The following is a 22,637-nucleotide window of genomic DNA, read 5'->3' as shown; positions in this document are numbered from 1 at the left end:
GGGTTAAACCAATTTAAGCAATACAATATTAATACTTGACTTTGAGATCACTGCTAATTAATTAATCTATTATAATCTATTATGTAAAAGAGTATGCAAATTGATCTGTCATCTTTGCAGGAGTGCAGACGACATCCACACTCAGACTGATGAGAGAGCAGCTCCATGTGCACATCAGAGCTCATCTGACACTGAGATGATGATGATGAGGATGATGTTGAATGAGCCGGAACCTTCTCAGAGTCTGGAGACGGACAGGTACCTGCATCATGTCACCTGATGCACACTGAGGGCCTGATGCCTTATGAATGCTAGCACTTCATATAGCCTACACTCAAAAAAATGACTCTTTAAACTTACTTAAGTCAATTATGGACAGTGGTTCCACACAACCAAATTGTGTTTTGATAACATTAATGGAATTTTTTGAATCTATGCAAACTCCTTGTGTTGTGACAACACAACTGAATGAGGTAGAATCTATGTGAAATAGTAATGTTCAACCAACTCAATTTATTGACTTTGCTTCAACTTAAACTGGTTAAGTTAACTCAACATGTTTTGGTTTATTACAATCTAGCCAAATTTGTTTCACTCTATCAACATAAGGAGGTTTGTTTCAAATTACTCATTTCAATTATGGACAGTGGTTCCACACAATTAGTTCTAGTTACTTTAACACAATATTTTCTTTTTGAAGTTACTCCCTTCAACAAAGCATTTTTTGTATGTTTTGTCTTGTAATGAGACAAAAGACAAGATGTCACAAATGATCAAAGTGTATTTGTTAAACAAGCAATAAATAATTACACACAGTAAAATACAGTTTAAACCACATTACAAAATTACACAAAATAGCAAATACAATTCTAATTGGCATTCATGGGCAACCAATCAAACCTTATTCCAGGAACAGGAAGTGGCTCCAGAAATAACTTCAGTATTCCAAATGTGTACCTGAGTTCAGGAGGGTTGCTCAAGTTCAGTCCATAAATCAGTCCCAGTAACATGGTTTTACAGACTGTAAACTGCTATAGGTCCTGAAGAACTTTATCCTTTAAAACTCCAACTTCTGCTGGACTGTCTTCAATGATGCAGCTTCAAATAGATTCCCATGAGTCTTCTGGATCACCTCCTGACTGCTGGCAACGTCTGCATCCTAGAAGTATTTAAAAGCATGGAGAACTCAAATTATTGTGTATTAACTTTAACAAATAATTTATTAACCTTGAACTCACCATATACTCCATACTGCTAGGGTCTTCATTTGGATACTTCAATTTCATTAGTCTGAAGATGAAAACAACTAAATTTAGCCTTTGTTTTTTTTTTCTAAAATTACATGAAAAAAAGTCAGTCATTCATCTTCTTATGGGAAATCCAGGCAAGCAGTCAAGATGGGATTCTAACAAACATTACAGTGGAAAATGTTACACATCTGGACCCTGTATGGTTAACAACAGAACTGGAATGTTCCCAGACCCAGAAACATAGTAAGGACATCAGTAAAACAGTCCATGTGACACCAGTGGTTCAACCATAATTTTACAAAGTAAACAAAAATACTTTTTTGTGCAAACAAAATTAAAACAGCGACTTTATTCAACAATTCTTCTCCAAATCGCATCTTCCACCATTATCAACAGCACGTAAATAATTCATGCACATGGTGCTGCTGACCTACAACACGCCTGCACTGAGCCTTGATTACACGCAGAGGAAAGCAATGTTCATGCCTCTTGTTACTGTCCATAATGGCAGAATATGTGATTTGGAGAAGAATTGTTGATTAAAGTCGCTATTTTTGTTTTCTTTGCACAAAATGTATTCTTGTACCTTTGTAAAAGTGTGGTTGAAGCATTGATGCCACATGGACTGTTTTACTGATGTCCTTACTATGACTCTGGGAACATTTCAGTTGCATTGCAGCCTTTATGGAGGTTCAGAAATCTCTCGCATTTTCATAAAAATATTAAGGATGCACCAATTGACCGGCCATAAATTGGAAACCAGACGGTTTTTGCTTTAAATACGCAATTGGTAATCGGCCGGTCTTTGGAATTTTTTTCAGCCGATTTTTCCGGAAGTGCACCCGCGTGCTCCGACTACATTACTTCTGTGTGAAAGCAAACACATCCCGGGATTGATTCCAGCATTGAACTCGGGTCGGGGACGTAGTAACATTGCTGGGTTCAATCCCGGGACAAGCGCTGTGTGAACAAAAGCCAGATCTAATGCTGTGTCGTAGTGATGACATTATCGTGTGACTCTTTTACTGGCTGTTTTGAAGGAAGATCAACGTTCACTGAAAAAAAAAAAAGTGCAAACTGTATGAAGCAGAGATCAGTTAGTTCCTCACTTTCCACGGTGACACCGAGATCGTTCGCCAGATTCAGTGAAAGTATTACATGCCTAATGTTTTCGACTCGTACATTACACGTCACGCCCTGATGTCACGTGTCGTTACGGGATCTGTATTTGCCGGAATCGCAGTGTGAAAGGGGCTTTATTGAGCTTTCCCTCAATTTTGGACTGTAGACTGTGGACTGTCCTTCCTTCTTGTTTGTTGCTTAAAGATAAAAAAAAAAAAATCGTCCAGTTTGCTTGTAAAAGAAATCGGTATCGGCCATGAAAAATCATGATCGGGGCATCCTTAAAAAATATCATAATTTGTGCTCTGAAGATGAATGATGGTCTTACGGGTTTGAAACGACATGAGGGTGAATAATGACATGTTTATTTTTGGGTGATCTAGCCATTTAAACACACCTGAACCAGCTAATCAAGGTTCTTGGGAATTTTAAAACAAAAAAGTCTTACCTGAAGTTCCAGGCAGGTGTGTTAGAGCTGAACCCCACAGAACACTGGCTTTCCTAGAGCAGGTCTGGACACCCCTGCCTTGCATCAAAATAAATCTATCAGTTTATAGATATACCACATATTTTGTATTTATTGTATTAATAAACCTTATCTTATCTGTCTTTTTTTGTCAATTTCCAGTAACCAGTGAGAGAATAATGTTTTAATACAAGGTTGTGTTGAGTGCAGTTGTTCTTACCTGTGTAGTGGGCACCAAGAGGGTTTCAGTATTTGTCCAAGGTCTCTTCTTCAGTATGAAAACATCTTCGTAAATTTTGCAGTCCGAATCAAGTTTGGCAAAGATTGTTGATTCTAATGGGCCTATGGTAATTCTGGATGTCTCAAATTCTGCACAAACCTGTACACATGAAGTGCAATGTGTTACAAAAAAAAAAAAAAAAATTGAACAGCAAAAACCAATTCAATGATCAAAATATTAAGTGATTTATTTGTGTGAGTGATGAATAGTGTCATGTTTACCATTCCTAAAGGAGGACCTGATTACATATCTGGAGCATATGTATAATGTGAACAGCTCAGAGTAGTGTCCGGTTTAAAGTCATTGTATGACCACACCGCCATGTTCATAAACAAAGCTTCAAATACTCCCACTGTGCTGAGCCAGGGCTCTCTAAACTCGGTCAACATCTCATGGTTGGACATTTATTGATTATTTATCTTTTTAAATTAGTTAAAATATACATATTATAACAAATAAAGGTAATTACTTCCACTTTTTAAAGTCATTATGTATTACTAATACAATTAATTTATACAAATATATTTGGCACACAAAATGAGATAAGAGAGAAACTCCTATTCGCCATTTGATTAGTTATATGAGGAAGTAGCTGAATGACAAATCATTCTGTCTCTTAACATCTCTTATTGTAAGCCATATGTATAATATAAAGTAAAGGTAAGTGATAGGACGTTTTATTTTTGGATAAACATTTTATTAATAAATACAATCTCTCTTAAAATACCTTATTGGGTTATGATAATCAAAACAGTTTGGTTTGATCTAGCGCAGAACTAAGACTTTAATGAAATATTTCCCCCACTTATAAAATGATTTTATTATTAGCTAGCTCCATACCGGAGAGCTGCTTTATAAAAGGAAATCAAGTTATAATTCTAGCGACACTTACTCTGTATTTTCATGTTTAATATTGAAAAGCTATCGATTGCATAAAGGACTGTTATATAAATAAACGTGACTGGACTTTTCTTTACTGGAGTGCCTGGAGAACCTCAGAGTTCGTGCAAACATCCATATCTCTGTGTTCTTAAGAGCTGCTTTTACATCGCGGTCAGTTTTTTGTTGTGTTTATGCAGTTATTGAGAGGAAGGCGTGCAGTATATATTTACATATTCATCCAAGGTTCGGATCGGGTCGGTTTGCCTCAAACTGAAGTGCTATCTTCTTCTTTTTAATTGAATCAGGAGAGTGTATTACAATCTTGCGCTACAGCGCCACACTGGTCAAACTGCATTAATGCAGGCTTTCAAATCAGGCAGATACGAGATCAAACCACTAACGTTACTCAAAAACATTTGCTGAAAATTTTATTTTTATCGTCGACGTTGTCGATAATGTCGAGTAATTGTTTCAGCCCTAGTGTATATATATATATATACTAAAGTAAATACATTACAGAGAGTCGTGCGCTTTCACATCTCCCAACGCTTCAAAATCATCTATTAACGGTGCAATAAACCGATTACACAATACTAGACTGCAAAACAAAAGCACCTCAAAACAGAAACTCTAAGAGAAATTAAAGACTTTGACTTAACACAATAAAAACTTTAGATTTTCTTACCTGACTGATACCTCTTGCTCCCCTCCACACCGTCATCAAATGCGTTGGAAATCGTCACTTCCGGTTTTTTTTTAATCACGAAATTAAACCCTTTACGTTACTTTAACGATTGATAATTAAGTAAAATTTAAAATTAAACATTTTAAGTTGATTAAACACAATACAATTGTGTTTTGTCGGAAAACTAAATATATTTGTGTTGTTTTAACAAAACATATATGTGTAAAACGAACAGTGCCGGAAAACCATTTTTTTGAGTGTACTACTATATGGCTCAATCCGAAATCACATGCTTTCCTAATATATAGAAGAGACTAGTAAACCCAAATTTACAGTATTCATAAAATAACTGGCAAAATGTTCCCAGATGACTTACTATTTCCAACTAGATTCTGAATTGTGCATCAAATGGACACTTTATTATCCAGTGAATGGCAGTGAAGCAACACAACTGATGCTGGTAGGTCACATGACCGTGACAGCTTGGTGATAGAGTACGTCTGGATTACACTGATTCTACACACATTCATACTTTATAGAACGTTTGTTAACTAATTGAAACACAAATACCTACTTAGTATGCAATTTCAGAGCCTACATGTCAAATTTATTTCTACGGAATTGATGCATTTATAGACCATCATCATTAGTTTATAAGCAGATATAAATTATACAGTTTAAAATTTCAGATTTTTGATTCATTGAAGTATTTACTATGGAAGCCTGTTTCCACCACAGAATAAAAAACGAATAAGACGTAATTACACATTTTTATTTCATAATTTGGCCAGTTTTATGCTTGCAATTCCAAGTTAACATCCCAAATTTTTTTTTTTTTTTGGGTTCCACCAATGAATAAATCATTTTAATGAAATAATAATAATAATTGCAACTTTTTATCTCACAATTCTGGCTTTTTTTCCTTGCAGATGAGAGTTTATATCTCACAATCCTGACTTTTCTACACTTTGCAATTGTTGAGTTTCTGAGTTTATATTTTGCAGTTCTGCGAAAAAAGTCAGACTCGCCCGATATAAACTCAGAATCATGCGAAAAAAAGTCACAACTGGCATTTTTATTTAGTTTCAGTCCTGTGGCAGAAACAAGCTTTCATAATCTATCCTTTTGCCTTTAGATCTGAGGATGTTTTTTGCAACATCACGTGAGACTCTTCAATCAGATGAGAGACTGGTGGCCTGCGATCTGAAGTTTGAGTTCTTAGCATAAGATTTCATCTTACATCCCCCATGTAAGAGCATCTCACACCCCACATCGAGATGACTGATGCAGTTTTAGTGTGACAGGACTTTCATCATCGCTGTCTTCTGCTCCTCAAACTGATAAGAGCTGGAGTCGACCGCAGTGCAGATGTGTTTGTTTATCTGAGCTGTTCGCTAGAGGATGACCGTACAGACAGATCGCTCGCTGTTCACACCCCACGAGACTTCCTCCCAGAGAGACTGCTGTCATGCTTTAATGCCACTGATAAAACTGTACATATTACACACAATGCAAAGTCTGCTTTAAAGGAAAAGTTACTCCCTAAAAAAATTAAAATTTGCTGAAAATGTTCAAAGGCCATCCAGGTGAGTTGTTTTCACCATAGGAACAGGTTTGGATAAATGTAGCATTCCATCACTTGCTCACTAATGGATGCTCTGCAGTGAATGGGTGCCGTCAGAATGAGAGTCTTAACAGCTGATAAAAACATTACAATATTCCACAAGCAATCCACACCTCTCCAGTACATCAATATATGGCCTTGTGAAGTGGAAAAGCTGTGTGTTTCTAAGAAACAAATTCCTCGAGGAGTTTTAATTTTAAACCACTTCAAACTCATCCACATATGCACTGCACTGGTGTCCATCTATAGGGCAAAAGCAACAATTTGAAAAGGAATTACACAAGTGGAGTGTTTCTTTTCAAATTCCACTGAGATTGGACATGTAGTAGATGTTTCCTCCATCTTTATTCCTAAATATGTTTCATATATTTGTTTCCTGTCTGCATCTTATAAGATGTAATAATACGTATGACACTATATTGTGTTTTGGTGTCTTAACAAGTCCTTACAATTATATTCTTAACTCATATTGTTGCTATTGTGAAAAAGCTTCTTTGTCACTATTAAACTTCTTTGGATTTGACTCGAAAAGCTGCATTGTAATAAATATATATTTTCTGTCTCAGATGTTCCTGCTGTATTTTCAGACAAATGTTGATAATGAATTTTAAAAGTCTTAATTGGGCATCATTTAATTAAAAGATTATTCATAATCAGTCTCAAACTCAACTGAATATCAAAAATGCATGATTAATTAAGGATGTTTTGAACAGGATGCTGTTTTTAATCTCTTGTCTGATTATTGTCTGATTATACACTGGAAAAAAGAAGAAGAAGAAGAAGAAGAAAAAAACGGGGAAATATCAGTCACAATGTTGCTAACTGAAAAGTTTCTGTTTCTCTAACCAGGATGCAATGCAAGCCGCCCACACATTTTAAGATTACATTTAAATATTCTCGTTTGTTTTAGGAGATGATGGAAACTTTTCTTTAATGCCTGTTTAATGAGTTAATGGTCAATCATTATGTAATTGGTAATTACGGTATTACATAATACTAATTACAATGCAGAGGAGACAATAGATTTGTTGCTAAAAAAACACCCCTCATTAAGGATTGAGGATATATCCATTGTCTCTGTAAAGATTATTACAAAGGCATGCATTTATTGAAGAACATTATTGCATCGGAAAGCTATGCTTCTTTGTTTAATTTAAGAAATGTGGTGACAGTTTTGGGTGTATTATTGGTCTGTTTAAACCCTTCTGTGAACGCTGCTTGTAAAAGCCAATTTCCATTAAGTTTACTGAAGCAGATGAGCCCACCAGACCCCAGCTCAGCCCCTCAGCCCTGGATCCATTCAGGACATTTATCATGGTTTTTCTCATCTGTGTTTCGTCTCACAGGTGATATTAGGTGAGATAGGGTCACCATATTTAAGTTTTCAAAAAATAATAAGATTTAGAGGGAGGATCACAAACTTGGATCAAAAGCCAGATCCAACTTTAATGGAAGAAAATTCGATGTTCCATTAATTTTTTTCTCAGGAAATGTACCATGCAGAAGACCTGTGTTTTGTTTAGCATGTTCTGATTCAGAATACAGTAGCGCCATCTGCTGGTGAAGCACTTTACAAACATAAAAATAGAGTTACTCTATTATAAAACATATGTACAATCAGAGGCACATCATGCACTTAAGTGATAAATGAGGATCCACTACTTACTAGAATACTTTTAATATTTAAGTGCTTCAAAAAACTACCATCCACCCATTACATGATTGATTCTCACTGGCAAATTATTTTCTCTGCCAGCTCTGCTCAACTTTATTTTAATGCTACTTGGTTTGCCGCATATCTGGAGTCTGATAAAATGGCACACAGGAAACCTGGATTTCTCACACTTTATTAAAATATTACAAAATATTATTAAATAAAAAATGCAAATGATTATACAACTGCTGATGTGAAACAACTGTTTAGGTTAGCTAACCTAGAGATTACTTTTTATTTACAATAGAAAAAGGGGTTTGAGAACTAGGAGGTCATATAAAACAGCAAATATGAAAACTGTATTAGAAAAATGTCAGGGTTTGGAGAGTAAATTATCTGTACACTTACTTTCAAAAAATCAAGAAAAAAGGAAACAAAATAGTAAATTTTCAGAACTAACCTTTCCACAGTTCTTCTTTAAATACCTGAGTTCCCTCATATAATGATATTTATGGCTGGAAAACTTAGAGTTAATATATTTAAATAGATTCAAATATAATCACAATTCTTCAAAAAAACATAAAATGCTCCCAGACTGTTGATGCAGTAAATGAATGCATTCTGACATTTTTCACTTTGATTGATGTTAACTCTGATAAAGTCCTTCAAAATAAACATTTATGACTCTTCAGTTCTCAAAGTGGCTAGAATTAAATTATACGGAAACTCAAACGTTTCAGAATATTGCTCTTGTCATCACACAACATGAACGCAAGGACTGTCACTCTCAAAATTCGCACAAAGCACATACAGTAAAACATTTCACACAACTAAGATTGAAAATATTGCAACATTTCAGACCACAAACTGAAACACAGTAACTGCACACCTGAAAACAAACAGCAAAAGGCCTAAAAAACATACTGTAAACTTGACTTTTAAACCATCAACAAATAAAAGTGGAAGAGAATGCATATGGCATATGCTCAGTGGCGTAGCGTCTGGGCATTCAGTTAATGCACGTGCAAATGAGCCCGGGCCCGCCCCAGCTTTTAATAAAAAAAAAATTCAATTTAATTTTAATTTGTGGCCGTAATAAATATATTTTTATGCACATCGTGTGTAGTAATTTCTTATTTCTCCGTAATGTCTAATTTCTCCGTAATTTCTTGTTTGCGTTTTATCATTTTTTTTTGCACTCCGCGGCTGCCGTAGACTACTACGCCATCATTTATTTACATGTCGCATTGTCGCGCCAAAAAAAAAAAAAAAAAAAAAAAAAAAAACGTGTTAGAGGTTATCTACGTCAACATTAAGGATGTACAATATAAACATAAAAGTGGGGCCTTAAAGAGAAAAGAGAAGGTGGAGAAGTTAGTCACGACACAACAATTATTTGCGGAGCACCATGTCCCAAAACAGACTATCGGGACTGGCAATTCTTTCCATCCAGAATGCACGAAGCCTTGCATTAAACACCACGTTCATCGTGGATGAATTTGCCGAAAAGAAAGGCCCGAAGAATGCTACTAAAATGAGTGAGTAGTTGTGTTTTTAAATTTTGGGCCGCCGTGCCAAGATCAGTTGTTTAAAAAGTTTTTTTTTTTTTTTGCACACCTGGCATCCCACTAGAAGTTGTTCTTATTAAGGGATTATTTTATTTATTTATTTTTGCATATGGGCCCGGGACTGACTTGCTACGCCACTGCATATGCTTGATGTTAAACCCCCGAGAAACAGAAAAGTACATCTGCACATGCACTGTATGTCCCCAAAAACAGGCTACAACGGCAGTCTTGTACCTGTCCTGCAGGTTTTGTGCAGTGACCCAGCATCAGGAAGATTGTAATGCAGCACACGCCATCAACATAGATAAAGTACATTTACATGAATCTGTTTACTTTTCAAAAGACACAGAAGATGACCACTGCAAGTGTTGTGTTTGACAGTATCAAGTACTAAGTGTTGTATACAACTAAAACTGGATACCATAAATGCTTCTCAGAGAATGCACTGTTATGCGTTCGTTCTGACCAACTGATAAAAAGGGGAAAATGTAAAAGACTGTCATTTACAGACTTTTAAATGAGAGAGAAATCAAGAGATTAAAGTCTACATCAGTGGTTCTGACCTGGTGGTTTGCTGGTCTGTTCTGTGGAAGCAGGCAAAACAACAATGAAACAAACAATGCTAAATACAAATTAAAATAATCAAATGCAACTAGCCAAATAGTCATGTATAGGAAGCATAGTAAAATAGCGGACTTCTAAAGAGAAAACAATTCTTATATCTTCTGCTCTATGTCTAATCAAACTCTAATGTATTTTGGAGCAAATTCATTTATTATATGAAATGCCAAAATGGACAGTTTGCTTGATATACATTCTCAAAGAGGAAAACTATGCAAGGTAAAAGAAAACATGAGCAATGCAACAGAAAAGCCAGCTGACGTCACCATTTCATGCACAATGTAAGAAACCCTTGGATTGTGTTTTCCTGCATTACAAAAATGCAGACGATGGTTTTCCGTTTGGTCATCACCATTTTAAAAATTCAGTGTTTCTGGTTTGAAGTTACATAGTTAAACAAAAACAACTAATTTGTAAAAAAAAAAAAAACTTAATATAGTGTATCAAAAATATAAGACAGCACAACCATCATCAATACAGTAATAAACAATATTGTTTATTTAAAAGAAACATCTCTTCCAAAAGTGGTTTATCAAGTTTAGGCTCTAATTTTAATGAATCCATTGCCAAACAAATCCCATGGTTCACCTGAACGCATAAGACATGTTGTTTTCGAAAATGAAATCCTCTTCTGCATGTTGACTACAGTCTATATCACCGGTTTAAGCACTGAACGTAGAGAGCGTCCCTCTTTTGTAAGTTCTCTTGTAAAACTCATACATGGAAGTGGGACAGCCTCTTCTCTCCGTGTTATGGTGTTAAATGTGCACATCTTGAGGTGGTCGGCCATGCTGGAAATGTTGGCAAACTTCCACTCGTTCACAGTATCAAATGCAGTACTGAAGCGCCACACCTAAAATGAAAAACAACAGCATGATTAGATTGTGAAAAATTGCTTTTTATGCTTGGTGCTTCAACAAGGTGAATACCCTTTGATTACCTTGTCTTGTATCTGCCAGGATGAGGTTCCATCAGCTCGCTGTGTCTTCTCCCAGATTAGGACAACCATGCCACGGGATTGAAGAAGACTGGCACATACGTCCCTCATAGTGCGAGACACCCTGGAGAGATGGCATAGGCTAAAGCCATCCAAGAAGCTCGCAATGTACTGGAGTAACTCAAAGGGCAGGTCACTAAGGTGGTCACAGTGGGACCTAAACTGACAGGTGTTAGTTCTAGATAGAGGCTCATTGGGACAAGCTGCTAATCCAGGCTGCACACCGAAAGAGCCCAGGTGACGGTCATGGATGACTTTGAAACCTTGTACCGAAGGACAAAACCTTCTTTGCGAGTAGGTGCATCCATAGTACGCCAACGGGCACCTTTGCTCCATCCAACCATTAAGGCCAGCATGTATGTCACCATGGACATTCTTAAAATGGGAGGAGAACTCATCTCTGCGAAACAGCTGTCCGCATACGAAGGTGAACATAGATCGCTGTTTGGTCTGATAGCGTGCCACACACTCCAGAACGAGGTCTAATCTGAGGGTGTGAAATGGAATGGGGTTGGAGAGTTGTGGACTGGCGTGGTCACAGGCAGAAGCTGAGGCGATGTCACCAACCATGGTGCTGGTTGCCAGTATGGCAGAAGGAAGAGAGAAGGTTTGTGTACCAAAGTCAATGTGATAACCATCTACAAAGCGGCAGTCTGAGATGCCCCTACCACCTGGTGAGTCTCCCAAACAAAAGAGCAAGGCAGCGGTGATGAGGTCAATGCCATGAAGACCCATCAGATCATCTGCCACCTCGAGGTCTGACGTGTCCACAGCCTTGTCCTCCATCTTGGCTTTGAATAAGTAGGGGTCGGAAAACAGAGTTCTTCGCCCGTTGATTGTAAACAATTTCATTCCCCTGAGTGCCTGGAGATTTTCCAACTTGCGCTCCAGCCATCGGTCCTCAATTCTGAAAGGCAAATGGTGCAGAACATTGTTGTGCATCAGGTTAGGCACAGGGATGGGCAAAGGAAGAGGTAGCTGAGGCAAGTGGGCCATTTCAGGCCCCTGTGCTAGAACAGGTATGGAATGATCAGGTAAAACCTGCCTCACGCTTGAACAGCCATTGACCCTTTCAAGTCTGACCTGGCTATCACCGTCCCCTTCATTATGAAGGTCACTGAGTTCTATCCCACCATTCATTTCGCCTTCTTCAGAAGAAGATTCACCGCATCCACTGTTCTCCAACCAATCATCTCTTTCATCTTCAGGGTCTACTGGAAAAGGACAATCAGCACCGCCTACAGCTCCCAGATCAGAATCCGAATCAGTGTCACTTTCCTTTGTTGTGTCATTGCTAAACTTCCCATCGCCATTCCTGACACCACTGCAACCTCCATTCTGTTCCTCACCATTGGTATTCTCCACAGTGAAGTCAATCGTTTTTGCACTATGGAGAATGTCCAAAGTGGCGGCAAAGCTTGTACTGTTTTCCACTGAAGTTGTGTAAGGTCCACCATACGGCTCCTCATCCGTTTCAATGAATTCATTTTCCGGGTTTGACTCCTGGTGGCAGGAATAGTCCTGATTTTGCTCTACCAGGGCTTTTGTCACTGTGGTCGCCACTTTAAGCGACTCCAGCAACATCCGCTGATCCTGGAGGGCCAAAGCCATGTCGAGCTGTTCCACATCAAAAACCTCCTTACTCAAGTTATCGTAGGACTTGCGATCTGCATAACTCACTGGCCATCGATTCCATTCCATAGTGCAACACACAACGCTGGCTGGGCAAGTTTCAAGGTGCTGTGCCATTCTGACCCTGACTAGGGTGAATGGACATCCGAATCCACAGTTCAGACACGGGACTCTTTCGTTTGGACACAGCAATCGATGTTCATTCAGTTTGCATGAGTGGAAAACCGCTCCACACACAAGAGGGCAGCCCATGATGTCACAGGAAACATTAGGTTCTGGTCTTATCATACATCGGCGGTTGACACATTTCAGGCAATGGATATGAAGCTCCTCCATTGCAAATATTAGTGGGTCGCTTAACTCAAAGATGCTTTGCCAAACACTGTGGAAGAAAAGAAAACAGTTTGTTCTTATTGGTCTTATTTTAGACACAAACTTTGTGTATAACACCACATGGCTTAAAATCTATGTATGCCATTCATGGGGAGAGTTCCCCCCTGTCTCTTAAAAGGGTTAAGTGTAAATCAGACCCTGTTGCTCTCTCAGTATGTTTACCAAATTACTAAACCATTGCACATTGTCATTTCACAACTGCCCTAAAATTGCACGGTCACACTGGTTCTTCGAGGACTTAGAAGGAACACGACCCCTTGTTTCTGAACGGTATGTTACAGGAATCAGTCATGGCTTCCACTCAAAACAAACACTTCCATAAGGATCTTGCAATGTCATTCAAGAAGCTTCTCTCTCTCCAGCATGACAGGGCTTGGCTGGACATGTGTAGTTAGACTCAGCCGGCATGACCTAAATGCAAACCGTCTGAGTCACTTGGGTTAAGGTGGTGGGTGGGGGTCTATCATGATGTGGTGTAATTTTGAATAACCAAGCTGACATTCAACATAGTCCTCGTAATATTAGCTGGGCATAAACATTGGGAAACATTTGTGTACAATGCCAGCATGTTAAGTCTACCACATCTTGTGATGGCTTCTTTTGAAACAACAAAACACATCTAGAGGATGTTTTCTAAATACTTAAGTGTTTGGTATCTAGTGCTCATGTGCAATATGGTGCAACATGTACAAAACACATTCACAATTCAAACTGATACTATGTAAATGAATATCAAAGAAGGGGCTTATTTGGTTGAATTTTATTTTGTACTTTCATTGGAACAGATAAGACATCTCAACAGTTCAACAAATTATAAAATAAAATGCAATCTGGTTGGAATTTGAATAGGTTAATTTTACACATATATCAATAATAATAATAAAACACTACACTTTCTCACCAACAGCAACAACAACAACAAAAAGTCTTAATGCTTAGATTTACCACATTATTATATAAAATGAAGGAAAAAATAACAGAAATGTTATTTTGTAAACTGCAGCATCTTAATCTTAATTTAATTTCATGTGTGATGCATTCCTTAAAACAAGAGAACGAAAAAGGACTTTCACAACCAAAGTGGCAAAGAGGATAAAAAACTGAATGATATATAAAATATTAAGAGTTGTATTATTCATGCCAATTTACACTTTTTCCACATAAGGCATATCTCAGTTACATTATAAGCCCTTGATGACTGAGAGATAATAAACTCAGTTATCAGCTATCAGTTACAGCATATGAGCCATTGTCATTAATGAAAATAATGAAAATATTTAATAAAAATAATAAAACAAACATTTAATAATCTGTTTTGTCCATATGTATTGAGTTTACCATTCCTAATGTTCAAAAACATGACCCCAAAAATGAGATATGATTCATCATTCTACACATGACATAACCATGGTCTTACACATGATAATCCTAAAAATCCCAAGCATGACAAAATCAAGCATGACACAATCCTACATATGATCTGACACTAAACGTGAAATGTTTCCCAAATATGACATGTTCTGCATATGAACTCAATCCAGTCAAACCCATGAAACCTGATGCAGCTTTTGTTGTTTTTAGGAGTAAAACGACTGACAACATCAACCTGACGGTATTACTAACTCCTATAGATCAATAATCAACGATTTAACTCCAAAGAACCATCCTCAAACATCTTTGTTTATATTTTGACAGATAACGTTTAATGTTTTAATTCGTTAAACTGACAAACACAAAAACCTTTAGCATTAGCTGGTTAGCAGCGAAATGCAAGATTAAATGAAAATGACAGGCATAAGAAATGAAAAAACGTGGTATACTGATGAACATTTATGATATTATTAAAGGGTAAAAAATAAGTGTTTTGCAATATTAATAAAGACCGGGTATGTTCGGTCGGAGCCGGTGAGAAAACTATCGTTACTCAAAGTAAACAGACATGAAAGTGACTTACCGTTGATCAGTGACAAGTCTTCAGTAGTTTAATGAGGACAGTGTTTATTTAACGAAAAAAATATTAATATTTAAACGAGTATAATGACAGTGATGTTGTTTTCACTGCTGTGTGTGTCTCTCCACACTGATGCACTGAACTGAACGGAGGCCCATAGATGGGCGGAGCTATGCACGCACGCGCGCGCGCACACACACTCAGATGCACTATCCTTTTGCGGACTCTCCATAATGGTTTTTATACTGTACAAACTGTAGTTTCCATCGCCCTACACCTAAAACTACCCCTCACAGAAAACTTTCTGCAGTTTTACAATCTCAAAAAAATAAAATACAAATTGCGTTTTAGTGTTAAATCTCTGTTAAATCCTTATGTTTTCTTTTGGCAATTAATGTATATTTATATCTGAGAAAAGAAAAGGAAAACAAATAATATTTTATTTCTTTATGAGTTCTGCGCGCGTCGCCGCTGTTTTGTCACTGGCGCTCTGCGCGCTCTTGCTTCAGTCCGATCAGAGCGAGGAATGCATTTTGTTCAGTCCTGATAAGAAGCTTGTTCAAAGGGAAATAACCACCAATTACTTGATCAGTATTTTGTTATGATGTGCAAATGAGTTACACGAATGTTACCTTCAAACCTAGATTCTCCAACGAAGAATTAACTGCATTTTCTTTTTTCGACCGATGCAGGTAGTTTCTTATGTGTTTTCATGATTTCTCTGTGTTCAAACTTGAATTGGTTATGTATATACAAAATAATGGAAATGTTGAATAATAATATATTGAACCATGGCCTAGAGTCTAGACCAAAGATTTCCCTTCTGTTCTATGTCATTTTTGCACAATGTCTTTGAATCAGCAGATGGTGATGTTTAGTTGATGGATGGAGTCAGTTCTCCTAATGTTCACACAGGTGTTTTCATACAGGTTTCATTTGGACAACTTTAGCACCCTCAGATTCAAGATTTTCAAATAGTATCTTGGCCAAATGTTGTCCTATACTAACAAACCATACATCAATGGAAAACTTTGACACCCTTATGACTGGTGTTCCAGGGTCACATATGTAGATCAAAACATAAACAATAATCATGTTTGATGATTAATTTTGAACAGTATATTAAGCAAGCTTTTAGGAATTCAAAAAGCTTTATTTATTTCACAATAAAAGACAAAAATAACAGCTAAAAAAATGCACTACAGGTTAGCAGACAAAATTGTCAAACTGAACAATTCACACAACACTGTGTGTATATGAGATCTCAAGTTAGCTGGCCACCTCTGAGATGTGGTGGATGTTGGAGAGAGTGAGCTGGGCCTCTTGGGTCGGATACGAGTTTCTGCTCTGGAGCCAGAGTTTCCCAAAAACTCCTGTGATGACAATCAGGATGAACAGCAGACCACCCAACACAAAGGTTTCCACAGGGGGCAAATCTGAACCTGGAAGAGGAGATGTTCAAATAGGTTTGAGCACATGAGTATGGTGACTCTGATGAAGACACAAGATTTTACAAGACTTACTCAGATTAGTATTCTCCATGTTAGTTTTGAGTCTTCTGATTGGTCCAAACGAGACTGTGTGAGACGATGCAACATCCCTGCGTGTCCGTACGGATGCATCTTCAGCAGAGCAGTTCTGTGATTTAAAGTTACTATAATGCAATCAATGTTTCTCAACTATATTTTTTTAAAGGAAAAATTCATCAAACCAAGAAAATCGATGTTACTTATTTACCCACATATTGTTCAAAATTGGTATGTTTTTTGTGGAATATAAAAGGATGGTTGATGATTCAGATTAGCAATTTGAAAAAAGAAAAAAAAAGTGCAGGATTTAAGACTTTTAGGACTTTGGAAGACTTGCATATGCAAGTCATATGGAATACTTTTATGGTACATATATTGTACTTTTATAGTGTTTTTGTCCAATTTTAGACCCTGGCAAATGGGTGTTAGATAGGTACACTACCATTAAAAATTAGATTGATCAAAACTGACATTAAAGATTTTTTTTTTTACAGATACAAAAATACTATTTCAATTAAAACCTGTTCTTCTGAACTTTCGATTAATCCTAAAAAATTTATAACTGTTTCCACAAAAATATTAAGCAGCACACTGATAATAATAAAAATGTTTCTTAAGCAGCAAATCAGCATATTAGAATGATTTCTGAAGATCATGTGACACCGAAGACTGGAGGAATGATGCTGAAAATTCAGCTTTGCATCAAGGAATTAATTACATTTTGGTATATATTAAAATAAAAAAATGGTTATTTTAAACTGTAATCTTATTTCACAATAGTACTGTTTTAAATCAAATCAATGCATGGTTACTTTGAGCAGTATATATATATGTGTGTGTGTGTGTGTGTGTGTTGATGGGAACTCACAGGCCGGCACACTCCTCCTGTGTTATGACAGATCTGGACGTTGCAATGCAGGAAAACATCTGTGTAGGAGCTGCCAACAAACTTGAACATTTGTATCCTGAACAGAGCTTCTGGTCCTTGACCGTTCTTCATCACAGCTAGTGTCTGGTCATTCCACAACACTGGACAACTGATGTGAAGAGAAATGTAAGTCAGTGTGATATTTGCATTCAAAGGATTGATATCTACATTGGATCTGTTTTCTCTAATGTTCACAGAAACTGCATGCTTCATAGCTTTCTCCTGGTGGAGAATCTCTTTGGGTTAAGGACAAGCACAGCTGTTCAATGGCAATGTACACGGCAGCTGACAGTCGTCACGTGACTGTAGCTAGCTACATACTCTGTTTTGTCATCAACTCCTTTAGCAACGGTTTCAACAGCATGTCTCAACAACAGCCTTTCACACCACTGGTGATAATTATGATTGAATGAACATTTCAATCCTGAGCAAAGGAATAATGAAGCTGTGAAAGAGGGCATTTACACCGAGGACAATAAAAGGGAGTTAATAAACAAAATGAGTTTTTATATCACTAAAATTAAATGCTTGATGGGCAAAACCTGACCTGTCCCTGATGAAGGTGTACTGAATGTTGCTGTAAGGGTCATTGGTCGGTGTGGCCCAACATCTCTCCACTCTCAGAAACAGATTGGCTGGAATCTGCAGGATAAAAAGTCCAGAAAGCTTCATTAGTACGTTTAAAGTAGTAACGTCATTAGAAAATAATTACTGCTCATTTGTAGATATGGTACATTATTGGTACATATTCTGTCCTCAAATTATAGGATCAAAGCATTTATAATGACAGGAGTATTGAATTGGCATGTGGACAGAACCATCTAACGTAGAACAAACAAAAGACAGACAGAGATAGACAGAGAGACAGACAGACAGAGGGACAGACAGACAGAGACAGATGGATAGAAACATCTAATGTAGAACAAACAAAAGACAGACAGAGATAGAGACAGACATACAGATAGAAAGATAGAGATACAGACAGATAGAGATACAGACAGACAGACAGATGGATAGAAACATCTAATGTAGAACAAACAAAAGACAGACAGACAGAGACAGACAGAGATAGAGACAGACAGACAGAAAGAAAGATAGAGACAGACAGAAAGAAAGAGACAGACAGAAAGATAGAGATAGAGACAGACATACAGACAGAGAGATAGACAGACAGACAGAACCATTGAACCAACAATAAACAAACGATGAACAGACAGACAGACGGATGGATTGAAACATCTAATGTAGAACAAACAAAAGACAGACAGACAGACAGAAAGATAGAGATAGAGACAGACAGACAGATGGACAGAAACATCTAATCTAGAACAAACGAAAGGCAGACAGACAGATAGATGGATAGACAGAACCATTGAACCAACAATGAACAAACGATAGATAGATAGATAGATAGATAGATGGATAGATGGATAGATAGATAGATAGATAGATAGATAGATAGATAGATAGATAGATAGAATGTTCCATTCTGAGAACTGAGAACAAAGAGCCAAACAGTTCTTAACTGCCGCATAAAGAAAACACACGGCAGCTTTCATGAAAGCCCTCTGTAGCTTGTAGTGAGTAATGTCCTCTATTCAGCTCAACACACACCATGTAAACTTTGACATAGATGTTGTCCTCAAGTGTGAGAGAAGGAACAGTGGTCCATTTATCCTGAAACGCTTCGTCTTTATAGAGCAGCATGGAGACTGAGAAATTTCCATCCTCTGTGTTCAGAGTGATTGTCCTGCGGGGCAGAGAATGTTAAAAGACTCATTGAAGAGACTGAAAGGTCTGCTCAATGAATATTGAATGAAACTCTTAGAGTTAGACCCCAGGGCAGTCTTTTGTTACCATTAGCTTCCTTTATTGTGTTTACATACAAACAAACAATTAGTGAAGGGCTCGGCCTTTTTTAAGCTTGGAAAAATACTGATAATTAAAGCCATTACTACATATGGAGTGCTGCAGTCCCAGACACACTGAGCTCTGAACCAAAAAGAGTTGCAGAATTAATTAAAACTGGTGATGTCATGACTAGAGAAGCTCACCTCACATCCACTCTGATCAGATTCTCCCCGTTTTGCTGCTGAACCATGTAGTTTAGTGGGTATCGACACCCAAATGTGATGTTGATGTAGCTTCTGGTGATGATATCGGTTTCATTATTGCGGATCGAGTTGGTGAACATGATATGAGTATCATCTGATGCCTGGGGAAAACATGAAACATTGTTATCGATCTATAACAATGCATATAGTAATGAGTATATCAGAGTTTAAATAAGCTTCAAACTTCAAAAATTTCTAACTGTCCAAGTATTCTCTCTTCCTCTTCCAGCTTACATTGAAAGTCTTTTGAGATATTTTGTCTCGTCTAACTTCAATTTGCATAATAATTATTGAGTTTAATAATGTCTGAGTGACATTCATGGGCCAATAATCCATAAAAAGTTAAAGGTCAACGTAAGGAAACAACGTTCTATTGAAGGGGCTATATTGTCCCCTACCACATCCGGTAAAACAAACTTTATTGCCCTTTTATTTCCCCGAGCATTACAAACACACCTCCTGATTCTTGTTTCTTCTCGACCCCGTCTCCAAATGTTAGTGCTATTTACCTCACATTTTTCTGTTTAAATCAATCCTGGATGTACAAGGAACAGAAAACTGCCTCTCTTGATCACATTCTCAAAAGCAGCTAATTTCAACAACCAATGATTTTATTTTGCTAATCCAAAAACGGCCTACTTTTAGTATGAAAAAAGCTTGTAAAACTCTGAAAGACGGCAGAGGAGGGAATTCGTCTCCTTTCTATGCTGCGTTAACCTTTTACTGGCTTTACAAAAAATAGTCTGCTGAGCCCCGAGAGAGGCTCTCAACGATGCTCGAGTTCTCAAGTACAGATTTATGCCGTGCCAGAGTGAAGCTTGTCCTCTGGGTTGTGGTAGCACTGTTTGAGGCTGGCTGTAGGGCAGAATAAAAGAAGGACTATAAAGTATGACACTGAATTATGGTCGGCCTATTCACCACGGCTGAAAACAGTAATCATTTACATATAAATCAGGATAATTTAGAGCCACATGGCTGTTTGTCCTCCCCTCCGAGCTCTGAAAGGACAAGCCAGCCAATTTGTAGGGAAACGCACAATGATGTGCATTTGCATATTGAAAAATAAATAAATAAATACAAGTCTCCCTTAAAAGAATATCTAACTCTCATGTTTGTCACTTATTACAATGCACATAATTATAGAGACGTGTAATATTTTACTAAACAATTTTAGAAGGTTTGCTTATTCGATGAACAAAGCACGGGTCACCATTCAACCTATGAAGGGATTGTAAAATAGGGAAATTTACTGTTTGTATTTTCAAGTTTAACAGCCAAAGAGGCCCAATTTGTAGTTTGCTTTAATGCAACAAGTGTTTACAACCTTTTTAAAAGTCTTTAATGTCTCGACACCAGTTTGTTATCGGCTGAAGACGTTCTGCGGTCCTCGTGATCGTCTGAAGCAGTTTTATGATTACACACAATGCCTTGAGGATGCTAATGAGGATTACCATAATGGTGCCGCAGTCTGTGAGGTTTGTCTTGATGCTGAAGACATAGTCGTTCCCAACCTCAACCCCTCGACAGTCAGGATCATTCAAGTGCAAATCCCAAACCTGAACACAGATCAGTGAAGATGGTTTAAAACAAATCAGTTGCAATGCTTGAATTTAAGTATTTGTGAAATTAATGGCATGAACATACAGAAACAGGTGGCTCCTTGTTCAGAAAAAACACACTGGGAATGATAACTTGCATCTGATCTTTGGTGCAAATGACTGTCTCATTGAGTTCTAGATGAAAACATGGAGAAAGAATGCTTAAATATTAATTTTGCATGTAATAATATTTTAATATTGGATATAATTATAATGCATTTTGAAGTATTGCAATGGTACATGCTTTAGTTTTCAAAAGAAAAAAATACTAATATACATATAGCATTTGTTTTAATCTCTCTGTATAAATTCAAATTAACATAACATTAAAAAATGTTATATAAAATGTACATTAATTGCAGTGCAATGACATTCTTTAGCATTATAAAAGATACATAAAAATGCATGGAAGACATCAGTGCATGTAAAAGCTCTTTTTCAGTTTATTTTATTATAATTAGCCAAAATATACATCCCAAATTCAAACTGTTTTTTTATGCATGTAACAATAAAATAATGCACTTGAATATTTCTCTTTGCATGTGTTTAATCAGACTTACCTTCTTCTTCAATCTGCACAGCAGAAGTTATGGTCCATATTGAAAGCAAAGACCAAGTCAGTGCCAGTGTAGCAGGTGTCATCCTTAAAGCCTTTCCTTTTTTTTCTTTCTTCTGAAATTTAGTTCTGTCTTCAGCCCTTTCCACCAATTCTTCTCGGTTATCACCTCGGCTAGCTGTCAGAGCCAGACGTAGTGCTTGCACTCTCTCTCCAGCCCTCCGAAACACTCTCTAATGAAGTGGGAACCTCCAGTTGCTTTGGAACACCAGCTTGAATGATGTCCACACCAACAATGAGATTCCACACAAGAATAGTACAAGTTGGGGGGAGTCCAAGGTTACACCGACCAACTAGATTTCAGGCAAAAGCAGAAAAAAAAAACTACTACTGACAACCCACTTAGCAGACGGTGCACTGTACATTTCAGTGCTTTGGTCGACAAGGAGTCTGTTTGTCATGCAAAGGGAATGGAGGTACAGGGGCGGTGTTTCGTTTTATCTCACTCTTTTGTCTGTATGGGTTTTTAAAGGGCATGGCAAACGCTTTACTGTTTCGGGAACCCCAACGACTTGTTTGGAAAGAAATCCGTCACACTGAGTCAAGGGCAGTTCACTGACATCTTAGCCACGATGGGGTTGATGTCTTTAAGACTGTTTGGACAGAGAGAGAGGGCAGTCTTTCAAACTCGTGAGGGAGATTTTCAAATGTCAAATGCCAAAATGTGAAACGATGGCATTGCAATCATTGCATTTTCAGGGGATATATAAAATAAAATGATCAGTCT

The 22,637-nt window shown here is 37.3% G+C and overlaps 3 protein-coding genes and 2 long non-coding RNA genes across 5 annotated transcripts in view; 2 read left to right on the top strand and 3 right to left on the bottom strand.

The window, feature by feature from the left end:
* Positions 1–6,928, top strand: part of LOC113060879 (utrophin) — a 28,914-nt gene extending 21,986 nt beyond the window's left edge. Inside the window, exons 18-19 of the mRNA XM_026230118.1 lie at positions 121–258; positions 5,821–6,928. Of these exons, the coding sequence (XP_026085903.1) occupies positions 121–258; positions 5,821–5,851 (169 nt within the window). The 3' untranslated portion in view covers positions 5,852–6,928. The remainder of the gene's footprint in view (positions 1–120; positions 259–5,820) is intronic.
* On the bottom strand, positions 1,158–4,919 carry LOC113060880 (uncharacterized). Its single transcript, XR_003278305.1, has 4 exons — positions 4,686–4,919; positions 3,059–3,217; positions 2,821–2,898; positions 1,158–1,290 (listed from the first exon to the last, which is right to left on the bottom strand). It is a non-coding gene; the product is annotated as an uncharacterized LOC113060880 (long non-coding RNA).
* Positions 6,929–8,117: 1,189 nt separating the features above from the next.
* Positions 8,118–18,123, top strand: LOC113060878 (uncharacterized). The gene is made up of 3 exons (XR_003278304.1): positions 8,118–9,501; positions 17,554–17,708; positions 17,780–18,123. It is a non-coding gene; the product is annotated as an uncharacterized LOC113060878 (long non-coding RNA).
* LOC113060876 (F-box only protein 30) lies at positions 8,141–15,301 on the bottom strand. The gene is made up of 3 exons (XM_026230115.1): positions 15,129–15,301; positions 11,093–13,163; positions 8,141–11,005 (listed from the first exon to the last, which is right to left on the bottom strand). The coding sequence occupies exons 2-3, from the start codon at positions 13,115–13,117 to the stop codon at positions 10,802–10,804; spliced, it is 2,229 nt and encodes a 742-aa protein (XP_026085900.1). The 5' UTR covers positions 13,118–13,163; positions 15,129–15,301; the 3' UTR covers positions 8,141–10,801.
* Positions 16,049–22,542, bottom strand: si:dkeyp-110a12.4 (pancreatic secretory granule membrane major glycoprotein GP2). Its single transcript, XM_026230116.1, has 9 exons — positions 21,855–22,542; positions 21,341–21,429; positions 21,148–21,252; positions 19,637–19,797; positions 19,197–19,332; positions 18,130–18,224; positions 17,523–17,691; positions 16,649–16,763; positions 16,049–16,567 (listed from the first exon to the last, which is right to left on the bottom strand). The coding sequence occupies exons 1-9, from the start codon at positions 21,934–21,936 to the stop codon at positions 16,395–16,397; spliced, it is 1,125 nt and encodes a 374-aa protein (XP_026085901.1). The 5' UTR covers positions 21,937–22,542; the 3' UTR covers positions 16,049–16,394.
* Positions 22,543–22,637: the final 95 nt, after the last annotated feature.

The sequence above is a fragment of the Carassius auratus genome, chromosome 42 (genome assembly GCF_003368295.1).
Source record: "Carassius auratus strain Wakin chromosome 42, ASM336829v1, whole genome shotgun sequence".
Taxonomy (NCBI): domain Eukaryota; kingdom Metazoa; phylum Chordata; class Actinopteri; order Cypriniformes; family Cyprinidae; genus Carassius; species Carassius auratus.
The sequence above is the reverse complement of the archived record's forward strand: the minus strand, read 5'-3'. Positions and strand labels throughout refer to the sequence as shown.